The sequence below is a fragment of the Aotus nancymaae genome, unplaced genomic scaffold (genome assembly GCF_030222135.1).
Source record: "Aotus nancymaae isolate 86718 unplaced genomic scaffold, 86718_ANA_hifiasm-v0.15.2.pri h1tg000022l_1, whole genome shotgun sequence".
Classification (NCBI taxonomy): domain Eukaryota; kingdom Metazoa; phylum Chordata; class Mammalia; order Primates; family Aotidae; genus Aotus; species Aotus nancymaae.
Window position 1 is genome coordinate 45,230,005 of NW_026988435.1, and position 12,742 is coordinate 45,242,746.

Sequence of the window (12,742 nt, forward strand, 5' to 3'; positions counted from 1 at the left end):
TGTGCCCGACGTGGGGGGACTCATCTCAGCTTCTCACCCCATCTTCTGTCCCGCGTTCTGTTGTGTTGCAGGAGAGGTTTGATTATGGGCGTCTGGAACTCCCACACCTCCGTGGGCAACATCTTGGGCTCACTGATCGCTGGCTACTGGGTGTCCACGTGCTGGGGGCTGTCCTTCATCGTGCCCGGGGCCATCGTGGCAGCCATGGGGATAGTGTGCTTTCTCTTCCTCATTGAACGTAAGTGCACATGGGCCTTGGAGACCACCCACCGAGGGAGGCCTTGGGGGTGAGTGTGAGAGTGGCATGGCCTAGTGCCCTGTTTGCCCGTGGCTTCCTCAGCGCTCTTCTTGCCAGGGAGGCTTCCTTGTTTTCATGCGGACTTCCCCGGGAGCTGGTTCTCTCCCGGTCTTGCTGGATTTTCTACTCTTCCCTGATTTCTGGAGTGACCTGTGCCCACATTCCTTCCTCCCATCCCCCTCCTCCCCAACTTGCCCCAGCATGATGTGTTCGTGCCTGGGAATCTTACATCTTCCCACGGGGCTGTTCTTCTCACACCCATCTCACCACCACAACCTGAATTGTACCAAGTCAGCTATTTGCCTTCTGATAAGATATATCTTGGACAGTGTTATAAAAGACTTAGGCCGGGCGAGGTGGCTCACACCTGTAATCCCAGCACTTTAGGAGGCCAAGGCAGGTGAATCACCTGAGGTCAGGAGTTCAAGACCAGCCTGACCAACATGGAGAAACACTGTCTCTACTAAAAATATAAAAAATTAGCCAGGTGTTGTGGCGCATGCCTGTAATTCCAGCTACTTAGGCGGCTGAGGCAGGAGAATCACGTGAACCTGGGAGGCAGAGGTTGCAGTGAGCCAAGATCACACCACTGCACTCCAGCCTGGGCAACAAGAGCGAAACTTCATCTCCATAAATAAATAAATAAATAAAAGACTTACTTAATATCTTAATTGGGTAAAAAAGTATCTCTTGGAAAGTCAAATCCTTTATTCCATTTCAGATTCAATAGCAAAGTTTTGATTTAATTGAATTTGAAATTAATTTCTGAAGTAGAGTCCGCAGGCTCTGGTGCTGAGAGTATTCAGGACAGTTACAGCGAGGTTAGAGAGGCCCAGGTGGCCCCAGCAGTCACGCGACAGGGACTCGAATCCCACAGGCCGTTCTGATAAGTTGTGCTCAACACTTAGTTCTTTGATTGAGTTTAAAGCACAATGAAACCACAAGGCAACAGACAGCTCCCTCCCAGGTAGGGACACTCAGAGCCAGCTCCCTCCAGCCGCGCTGGGCGTTGCTTATCACTTCAGCTCTGCATGCAGAAGTTAATGCATATTCCATTTAGTTGCTCACTTTTTTTGTCTTGCGAAAGCTAACTTTTTAATTTTGAAGGTGGCCATCATCTAGCCACCCTATGAGTTCTGAGACTCTCAGCCCACTCTTCTGTGTTGGTGAAAATGGAAATAAACTTTCAGATGAGGAATGCCCAAACACACCCATCGGTGTAAGCAGAAAGTGGGGGTCCCAGGCTGCACTCAGCTCCCATTTCCCCTCTTCTGCCTTCGGCAGCACCCTGGACAGCCCGAGCAGGGACCTGGCTGGACGGGCAGGGCTCTAGCTCCCTTACCAGTAGGCCAACAGGTGGCTTTCAGCTCTGGCTGGTGTGGCACTGAGTTCTGGGAAAGGCCGTTCCCACCACCTGTTTTCCTCCACTCTGGTTCCTAGAACCTGGAGTTCCGTGCCCCTGCTCTCCAGGTATTTGAGACACCAGCCACCAGCAGAACAATGTGCCTCTCTGTCAGCACGCAGGGGCCCCTGGGTGTCTCCGGCCTGAGGGTAGAGTCCCCAGGGCCTTTTATTCTCTTCCTCAGCTGGAAAGGGCTTGGCTCTGGAGAGAAGAGGACATGTGGAAGGGAAGGAGCTTGCCCAATGGCCACGGTGGGTGACCTCAGCACCATGTCCAGGCATTCAGGGCCCCGTGTGGACACTTGTCTCTGTAAGCAGAGAGAGCTTGGCTCTTGTGAATAAGCCTCCCTGATCCAATTTGGGCAGATAGCAGTGATCCAGATGCCCCCGTCCCTGGGTCCTCCTTGGCCACAGGCAGGCTCACCGACTGGAGGGCTGCATGCTTCACCTGTAGCCAAACAGAACAGAACCCCAGAGCCTCCTGCCCAGGGACTCGGCCCGACACGTTCCCCTTGTGCCCGGGAGTTGCACCGCGTCTGAATGATGAGACCCAGCTGCGATAGCAATGGCTGGATGCCGAGTCTGAGAACAGGAGCTCTTTGCAGACAGAGAGTAAACATCGAGTGCTCCTCGGTTTGTTCCTGCCCCTCCTTGTCCCGAATCACTGCCTGGGCAGGTGCTAAAGGCGTCAGATCCACCATTCCTGCGACCAACAGGGGATGGGGCTTTCTCTGCTGCTCCTTCACTTCTGTCTCCTGCCCAGGGTGGGGCCCAGAGGCCAGGGCGTCCCCTGCTCCCTTCTCAGGCCTCTCTGAGTCTACTTTGTGAAGCTGTTCTCAGACATGTCCCAGCCAAGGGACACGTGTGCTCAAGTCCCGCAAGGTGAAAGTCCCGGAAGAGTCATATTAGGGGGACCCCCTTGCTTGCCTCTGGGAGGGGGCATCACATTGATGTCTTTAAACTGGTGACTGCACATCACAGGTGGACCATTGGGACTGCCCGGCATGCTGACCATGTGTCCCTTGTCAATGGCCTCGCCCTTGGGCTGTGCCCAGGAGAGGAGGGCAGCGCACCCCACAGCCAGCCTTGGAGGTCTTGGTGCAGACCCACCTGGCCCTATGGTATAGGCGGGGCCTCGAGGCCAGCAGGAGTGTGCTCAGCGGCTAATGCCCCCCAACGGTGTCACCCTGGGTCGTGCAGGAATGGAGTCGGCCGTGGGAAGCCTGCAGCCCTGTAGCTCAGTTTGGATTGCAAAGCAATAACTGGTTTCATCCAGGGTTATAAAAAGACCAAGATTCTGGGTAGTCAAAGGGGGCTATGGAAATAGATCCTGGAGAAGCAGCAGGGCTGTTTTCCCACGGCTCCTCGAAGCGTGGGGCTCACTGGGTTCCCGTGTTGCTTGGGGCAGGTCACTGGCATCTCTAAAGGACACGCTGAAGCCTCGCTCCTGGTTCTGTCCCTTTGCAACTTTCCTCCTTCCCTGCATTTACATAAAGATGTTTGTTCCATATCAAGATGGATGTTTTATCTCCACTCATTTTTATTCCCCATGAATTTCACAACATGAAGTACCTCATGTACAAATGTACAAATACTTCAGTACAGACATTATTCCCGCCTCGCTCCCCTGATGTGCTTTTCCTGGCTTTGTTTTCCTTCTGGGGCTTGTCCTCTGAATGTCACTCACGGGCTTGTCTGCACAGCGCCCGCCCGCTCTGTTTGTTGTTATCGGCCACACTGGGAACTGTTTTCCTTATTTAAAGTAGTGCTCACGTTCACCACGTTGGCATTGGCTGGCGGTGATCTGCCGTACCGCTTCCACGTATGTAGGCTGCCAGGCAGGGTGGCTGGGGACAGGCAGGGGCGTGTGTGGGGGTCACTGCTGGGCCAGCCACACTGTGTCCTTGCCCTTACCCAGCATGCTATGGCGATGGCTTTTTTCTGGAACGAATGCCAATTTGGTAAAGGTATAATGGCATTTTGTGCTTTATTAAATAAATTTTATTGTGTATATTTAAGGTACGCCACATGGTGTTACAGATACATACAGACAGTAAAAAGGTCACTAGCAGAGCGAAGCAAGTTAGCATCGCCATCGCAACTCACAGCTGCCCGGTTTTGTTTTTTTGTGGCAAGAGCAGCTCAGATCCACTCACTTATTGTCCATTCTGCATACGGTCAGTTTCACCGCCGGTGCTCCTGTGTGCCCTGCCCTGGGGTCATGTAGCTTACGTGGCATTGCCGTGGTGGTGGACGTGCTCAGCCCTGGACTCATGTTTGCTCTTTCAGATCCAAAGGACGTCAGGTGCTCCTCCACCCTGGTGACGGTAAGGACTGTTTCCTTGTCCCCTTCTAGAACAGTATGCAGTTCACAAAGTGTTCTGGCCACCCCCCAGCCTGCTCCTGCCCGTGCAGTGTCAGACAGAAACACAGTATGGACACAAGTCCCACCCTCAAAATACTGCCAGTTCTAGGAATAGATAATATCCTATTCTGGGTTTTGCTAATAACCTTATCAACAAAACCCAGAAGAGATTTGATGCTGTCCAGATTAAGGACTTCATGCTAGGGGAACCAAAGGCTGGGTCCCGGCCTGGCCTCCCCAGGAGTGGCGCCTCCTGGTGGCCCCAGGGCATCAGCGCCACATGGAAGCTGGCTGCCATCACTTAAGTTGGTGGCTGCACATCTCAGCTGGCCAGGAGGTCTGCCCAGCACGCCCTTCCTTCTCTTCTGCACCCCTGCCCAGCTCTGCCAGCACAGGCCCTGCAGGCAGGATTGCTGACCATGTCGGCTGCCGGGAGTGGGCACTACCCTAGCTGCCTCCGCCCGCCCGCAGTCAACATCAGCCACTTTCCCACCTGCCTGAGGCCAGCCCTCCCATGGCACCAGTCCCCTCCCCTCGCATGGCCCAGGGCTTGGCTCCTGCAGACACACCCACCCCCAATACCGTTCCTGGCACACTCCTGTAGTATTGATCGCTGTCTTGGAAGAAAGTCCCTCTGGCCCTCATGCCTACTCCCAGCTGCCCCCCTTCCCACCTCCACTGGCGGGACTCCCCTCCTCTCTGCAGGCCTCTCCACCCACAGGAACGCCCATCGAGGTCCCAGCAATGTCACCTGGCCACATGGGGCGGTCGGCTCTCTGGCCTTACCCTGCTGGAGCTGTCACCGCATCTGACTCGATGCTTCCCTCCCTCCGGGAAAGGCTCCCCTCCCTGGGCTAACATGCTAGTCACGCCTGTGCTGAGTGTCAGACCCCAGAGGCGGGACTGCCCCAGGCTGCTCCTCAGCCTCCTCTCTCCTTGTCTGCCCGCTCACTGCAAGAGAGCACACTGGGCCTTTCAGTGCCCCCAGGTGGGTTGATGCCGAGTCCCCACGCTGTCCCCGGAGTGACCCCTCCCCTGAGCTCTACAACCCTAGATCTCACCGCTACTCGACCTTCCCACAGAGCTATCTGGGTATCCTTCAGACTTAACACGACCAGAGGAGATCTCCTGATTTTGCCCCTAAACACGCCTATCCCCCAGCATCCCCATTTCAGTCAGGAAGCTGCTGTCCACCCTGTGGACAGGTCAGATCCCAGGAGCTAGCCCGACGCCGCCCCCCCTTCAGCCCTGCCCCCATCCTTGGCCAGGTTCCGTGGGTTCTGCTCTGTGAGAGGATGTGGAATGGAAACGCTCTCACCACCATCAGTCAGCTCTCCTCTGAGCCACTGCTCAGCAGCTTCCTAGAACAGTCCACTTTTGCTCCCCAGAACCTCTTCACACCTCACTTGCAGACACGGTCTCAAAACAGAGCACATCAGCCCTTAAATGACACGGTCCAGTGGCTCTGTGTCACCCCATGTGAAATCCTTGCTGGTGGATCTGGTCCACCTCTGTCACTCACAGAAGGGGGCGAGCCCCTCGCCCAGAGCGCCACCTGGCCTCGTGCAGGAGAGGGAGCCAGAGTCCTCTCTCTGTTAATACATCGCGCTTCTGGGTGTGATTCATCAGAAAGAGGGGTTCTGATACTTGATGACAAAAACAAAGAAACAAAATGAAGTTTGGAAACCAGTGCCTTCAGAAAGGTCAAATACCATATGATATTTGTAAAACTATAGCTGATATTTTTAAATGTTTTAAAAAGCCATTTTCCTGTCACGACCATGAATTTCAGTTTCCAAGCTTGTAGAGTCGTGCTGTGAAGTAGCTTAGAGCTGCCTGGACTGCCCAGCTCAAGACTAGGGAGAACTCTGGCACACACCTTCCGCCCTGGGACGTCTTCTGCCCTCTAAGAAGATCTTCCCCCCCAGGGGCAGCCAGACCTGAGGATAGGAAGTCGGCACACAGAGTTTGGGGGAGGGGTGGATTTTCCTCCTGCAGCTTTTAGGAATATGAGAGCGCATCTAAGCGAGAGGCGGTGCTTCTGCTCCTTGCGTGCATGAGTTCGGGGCTGAAGTCTGTGTTTCATTCTCCTTGTTCAAATCCTCTCTGAGCAGTTCACTGAGATCCCTGGGTACCCAGGTGTCCCCGGCATGCCGTGGGGCGGGTGGTCCAGAGAAACAGCTTCTCGTCCTGTTTCCTCTCCATGTTGGCTGGGAAAGATGGCTGATACCTAGGGATGTTTCGTCAGCTTCTGCAAACAGTCCCGAAGTTCTTTTTCCTGCAGGAACGTTACCCACTCTGTGCAGGACACTGACGAGACCTTTGTCACGGGCCTACCCGAGGGAGCTGAGGGCAGTTTGGCCAATGTCCCATCAGCTGCTGTCCTTTTGTGGACCCTTCCCTTTATCACAAATGCGAGCTGTGGGGCAAAGCAAAATGCATTTGTAAGATATCTCAGATGTGCTGACTTGTTCTGGGAAGTTCCCATGTGGAAGTGTCATTTTTAGGATAAATTCTAATTGTTTCCAATATTTTAAAGTTTTTGTTACGGAGACTTTAAACATATAAAAAGGTAAAAATAGCAGTATAATGAACCCCGATGTACCCATCACCCAACTTTCCAACAGCTGGCCAATCTGACTCTATCAGTGCCCTTCCGATACTGTCTCTTCCCACCGCCCACTGATGTATTTTGCAAGCAAATACCAATCATCTTAATATTTTGTCTCTGACTACTTCAGTGTTTGTTTCCAAAATATAAGGAAACTTCTGTGTGAAACAAAACATAACATACCATTATCACACTTAAAAACCAATGGCAGGACCGGGCGCAGTGGCTCACGCCTGTAATCCCAGCACTTTGGGAGGTCAAGGCGGGTGGATCACGAGGTCAAGAGATCGAGACCATCCTGGTCAACATGGTGAAACCCCGTCTCTACTAAAAATACAAAAAATTAGCTGGGCACGGTGGTACGTGCCTGTAATCCCAGCTACTCAGGAGGCTGAGGCAGGAGAATTGCCTGAACCCAGGAGGCGGAGGTTGCGGTGAGCCGAGATCGTGCCATTGCACTCCAGCCTGGGTAACAAGAGCGAAACTCCGTCTCAAAAAAAAAAAAAAAAAAAAAAAACCAATGGCAAAGAATAGAAAAACAGTGGAGAAAATCAAAGCAAAAGCTGGTTCTTTGGAAAGATCAGCAGAATTGGTAGGTCCTGTACCTAGACTGACGAGAAATAAAGGGAGACTGAAATTATCAAAGTCAAGATAATTACAAGGAAATACTATGGACAACTATATGCTAACAAATTAGAAAACTTAGAATAAATGGAAAAATTCATAGAAGGACAGAAACTACCAAAACTGACTCGAGAGATAGGAAATCTGAATAGATCTAAAACAAGTAAAGAAATTGAACTGTTAATCTAAAAATTTCACTCAAAGAAAAGCCTAGGCTGGTAAATTCTGCCAAACATTGAAAGAAGAGTTAATACTAATTACTCACAAACTCTTCCAAAAAATAAAAGTGGGGGGAAACTTCCTAATTCATTCTATGAGGTATTATTGTAATAACAAAGGAAGACAACTTAAGAAAGCTGTACACCAGTCTCTTTTATGAGTGTAGATGCAAAACCCAATACCAGCAACCTGAATTTAGCCACCTACAAAAGCATTATGTACCATGATCAAATGGGCTTTATCCCAGGAATACACAGTTGGCTTACCAGGTGATGTTACTGTAATACACCATATGAATGGATAAAGGACAAAATCTGCATGATCACCTGGGCTGATGAGCAAACCGCACGCCTCACGCAGAGAGGGTTTTTTCTCCTTCAGAAGCAATGAGCTGACTGAGGGAGGGCCGGCGTCCCTCGCTGTAAAGGGAAGCACTGGTGTGTGCCTTTTCATTTCAAAACCGTTGAAACAGTCTCAAAGCCGTTAAGAAAAGTTAAGTCGCCTTAATGGATATTTTTGCATTTGGTTACACCTCCGTCTTAGCTCTTTCTTCAAGAGAGGATTTTATTTTCACATTCTGTTATCTGAGAGTCTGGAGTGTTGAGCTCAAGCATTATTCTGTTTAAATCATTTGTCTCATGTTCTCTTGGTAGCTTTTTTGGGAAGTTAGTTAGTATCCTCGCTACAATAAGTGAGGTTTAATTCTAGCTGTTGCGTCAGTATTGCTCTCATGAAGCTTTTTCCTCCCAGCACTCGAAAGCCTATGAGAATGGTACAAACAGACTGAGACTCCAGAAGCAAATCCTGAAAAGCGAAAAGACCAGGCCTCTGGTGAGTCGTGCATAACTTCCACTTCCTAGATTGTCGGAGCTGCAGGAAAAGTCCTTTGAGCCACGTCGGCTCTCCGATCCTCTGCCTATGTGACATATGTCACAAACATCCAGATCTTTAAAAAACTGGGTCTCATTGTATTGATGTCTCTGAGGACCTTCTGATTGGCTGTGGCTCAAGAACTGTTGGGCCCACCAAACACAGCATGAGCACGGAGTGGGTGTTTGAAGGTTGAGTGCTACTCCACCATGCACTGTGCGTGCCAAGCGGGAGTCCGCAGATGTCTCCGGGATGGCCTTTCCTAAAGGGTAGCTGCAGACAGCACCAGGTAGCGGGTGAGCTTAGCATTTTTAGATAGAGCCGCGGTTATTACACCCCTTCCCATGTGCGTCTGCCTGTCTTTTGCGGGGGTGTGTGTGTTTTAGTAGAGGGAGCCCTTTTCTCTTTGAAAGTGTAAGCCGTGAGTGGAGTACCCTGGCCACAGAATCTCCCAGACCCACGGGAGCTGCACAGATCCCATATGGGACTCTGAGGACACAGACTGGAAACAGCTTCTTTGGAGGCAGACGTGCCTCTTGGCCTCCAGCCTTGCGTCATGTCCCCCCAGTGTCTTCTTGTTTGCTATGTAAGGAGGAGGCAGCAGCGGCCCCCCTGTTGGTTTTGGAAAACTGGCTTCTTGGCCTCACACTTTCTTTCCCATCTCCAGGAGCAAACGACTGGGACTCCGTGGCTGCAAGCCCTGTTTGAGATGAGCAGGTGTAAGCATAGGGCCTGTTCTCAGCAAAAACAGCCTTCTGTCTGTCTAGGGGGCTCCTTGGGGCTTAGGTAAGGAGCAGAGGGTCTGTGTCTGTGGCTTTAAACCAGCCCAGCAAGTGGACCACGGAGCACTTTACAAATCCTGGAGGGGCCGTGGGTGACTCTTGGGCATCTGGGTCTACCTGAGGCCGGGTAGTCTTCCGTGTGGACCTGCAGTCACTTCTCTCTGGCTCAGAGGGTGCACCTCTCCTGGCTAAGCGGACTCTTTCCACATGACGTTCCTCCAGCTGGCTGCATCTCACCCACTGCTTAGCCTGTTTGCCGCGTAACAGGCTGTGAAGTCCCGTAGCCCTCAGCTTGCTATGAGTGGAACTCACCTGGGGCTGCCCCAGAGACTGCTTCAGCAGGGCTGGGGGGCTTTGGGACTCCTCAAAGCCCCCCAGGAGATTCCAGTGTTTAGCCGCAGTAGAGCATGACTGACTTAGTTTCCTAAACTGGACGATCAGCACAATTTGTGAGAGAAAAGTTGATTCCCAAACTCAAATCGCCATTCTTTGCTTCCACGTGCCGAGAATGAATTCTCATCGGGAGGATGTGTGACATTTGCACTCGGGCCTGTCACCTTCACTCCAGAGCACCTGACTGTGGCTGCCTGTGAATACCGTCATCAGACGCCCGCTCTCCATGCTGGAGTCCTAGCCGTGAACCAGGCTTCCTGGGGGACATGGCTGCTGGGCTGCCCAGCACCCACACTGGGCTGCACACGGTACAGTCTGCCACCCGGTTTCCAAATTTCTGTTTCCCACTGGAAGAGAATTCTAAATATCAAGGGGCAGGGGAATATGAAATACATTACCATTTTCTTTCTTTTTTTTTTTTGAGATAGAGTCATGCTTCATTGCCCAGGCTGGAATGCAGTGGCACGATCTCGGCTCACTGCAACCTCCACCTCCCAGGTTCAAGCAATTCTCCTATCTCAGTCTCCCAAGTAGCTGGAACTACAGGCACCTGCTACCACACCTGGCTAATTTTTGTATTTTTAGTAGAGATGGGGTTTCACCTTGTTGGTCAGGCTGGTCTTGAACTCCTGACCTCAGGTGAACCATTGCCTCAGCCTCCCAAAGTGCTAGGATTACAGGCATGAACCACCGTGCCCAGCCTCTTTTTTTTTTTTTTTAAATTGAACTACATTTTTAGTCCAACTTATAACAGGTTATAGTGACATAAATACAACAAAGCCTGTTTGATTTTGTGGAAGGTCTGAGATACACAGAAGTATTTCTTTGTAAGACCTTGAACTTCATAGTTTATTCATGAAGAACATTTTCATTTTATTTTAATTCTTTTTTGAAATAGGGTCTTGCCCAATCGCCCAGGCTGAAATACAGCAGCACAATCACGGTTCACTGCAGCCTCAATCTCCTGGGTTCAAGTGGTCCTCCTGCCTCAGCCTCCAGAGCGGCTAGGACTACAAGCGCATACCACCGCATTCAACTAATTTTTTTCTCCCAGAGATGCAGTCTCACTGCATGGCCCAGGCTACGATTATTTTCACGTTATCCTTGCTCTGACTTGGAAACCCCACTCTAGGTTAGGGGGTCACTCTTCCTTGCTTTAATGAGTGTGCGCTTTGTCCTTTAGGAATGTCTAGAATATCAGAATTCATAAACATCAGAATAGGTGTATTTTAAAATAATGTTGGTGTAATTTAAAATAAATTTTAAAATAATGTTTATATGGCCATTGTGAACTCCTAGAAAATACAGGATCATGTAAAGAATTTCTCGTTAGGATTTTCATAAAAATTACACATAATTCTACCACTCAGTGACAACCATTGTTGGCTTAGATTTTAGCTTCTTCTTTCTAGAAATAGATCCTGCAGTTGCCTAGTTATAGATGTAGATATCTAAACCTCTGAGGTTATAATGGCGTGCAGTTTTGAATGATGTGTTATTTAATGTGTCATAAGCATTTTCATATGTCATTAAAATCTCCCAGACTTTTTTATAACAAGATATGTCATTCATATGGATGTATTTTAATTTTCTAATTTTTCTCAATGATGATGTGACATCTGTTTTACTTTATAAGTATTTTTTTCACTTTTCGAGTCATTTTTCTAGGACTCGAAAATAGAGTCCTAGAATTTCTGGATCAGAGGATCTGTGTACCCAGCCGTTCATGAATGCATGAATGCTAACCATTCTAACGCAGTGGCCAGGTGGGAACGTCACCCAGATGTCTTCAAGGCAGTGGGAGAGAGAGCCGCCAGGCACCCTCGCCATTGGGAAGCCTGGCCCCACTTCACTCAGACTGCCCGGCTGGTAACACCTTTCCATTTGTTCCCAATGGATTTGCCTCCAGGACCCAGAGATGCAGTGCCTGCTGCTGTCAGACGGGAAGGGCTCCATCCATCCAAACCACGTGGTCATTCTCCCCGGGGACAGCGGGAGTGGCACCACCGCCATCAGCTTCACAGGGGCCCTGAAAATTCCAGTAAGTAAACGTGTACAGGAGGAGTTTCAGAGGGGCTGCTGCTGTGCCGACTGCGAGAAGTCTGGTCAGTTGATGATTAACTTAAAAAAGAAATCTCTGGTTGTAGAACCCGGGGATTAGAATCCATAGCAGAAGCCAGACGCTGCACACTGGTAGCTTCAGGAATGAACATATCTGCAGTGATGTTTGGTTTGCCTCATACCATGTTTAAATTTTTTTGAAATTCGTTTCTCTATTTAGAAATTCAGAAAGTTCATAGACAAATGGGGCTCCCTGCCCTCACTTGAAAAACAAAGTCTGGCACCCTGGGCCTGCCCCCATGTGACAGAGGTTGGGGACCTGGGGCCCTGACCACTGTGCCACCCGGCCCCTGTGGCCCAGCCTCTCCCCGGTGCACTTGCCCTCCCGCAGGCCTTGAGCATGAGCCCGGGGGGCGTTATCACCCTCACCAGCCCGGCTCAATTCTCTTTCCCTTTAAAGTGTCTTCAGCCTGGGCACGGTAGCTCATGCCTGTGATCCCAGCACTTTGGGAGACTGAGGCAGGCGGATCACCTGAGGTCAGGAGTTCAAAACCAGCCTGGCCAACATGGCGAAACCCTGTCTCTACTAAATATACAAAAATTAGCCAGGCATGGTGGCGCACACCTGTAATCCCAGCTACTCGAGAGGCTGAGGCAGGAGAATCACTTGAACCTGAGAGGCAGAGGTTGCGATGAGCCAGGCTCGTGCCACTACGCTCCAGCCTGGGTGACAGAGTGACACTCCATCTCAAAAAAAAAAATGCCTTCAGTGCCACAGCCCATGGTCTGATTGCCCATTCGTGTGAGCAGAGGTTGCCGGGAGTTGAGGGGGATGCAGAGACCGAGGAAGGAACAGCAGACAGGTGAGAGAAGCCTTCGGGTCCTGAGAATCCGGACCGTGCTGCTTTGGCTGCTGGTCCTTGGTGGTATTGCTGGCCTTGCCTTCAGACTAGAAGGGTGCCACAGTGCCCCTCGGGGGTGATCAGTATTGGGAAAAGGTGACTCGGAGCAGATGAGCGGGGGGAGGTCTGTGGAGAGATTTCCTGCTGCTTTCACTTTCCTTTTATTACCTTCATGGACTCCCTCAGCAGAGAATCTAAGGAGCCAGGCACAGGGTG

At 50.8% G+C, this 12,742-nt stretch overlaps 1 protein-coding gene across 8 annotated transcripts in view; it reads left to right on the top strand.

Moving 5' to 3' along the window:
- SLC37A1 (solute carrier family 37 member 1) overlaps positions 1 to 12,742 on the top strand; it is a 65,103-nt gene that overhangs the window by 29,526 nt on the left and 22,835 nt on the right. For 7 of the 8 annotated variants that reach the window (XR_010343946.1, XM_064380185.1, XM_064380189.1 and 4 more), the window contains 4 exons: positions 72 to 238; positions 3,989 to 4,026; positions 8,269 to 8,349; positions 11,473 to 11,604. Coding sequence is in view for 7 of the 8 variants with exons in the window: in XM_064380185.1 (XP_064236255.1) it covers positions 72 to 238; positions 3,989 to 4,026; positions 8,269 to 8,349; positions 11,473 to 11,604 (418 nt within the window). In the remaining variant the exon portion in view is untranslated. The remainder of the gene's footprint in view (positions 1 to 71; positions 239 to 3,988; positions 4,027 to 8,268; positions 8,350 to 11,472; positions 11,605 to 12,742) is intronic. The other variant, XM_064380190.1, reaches the window with a different exon arrangement.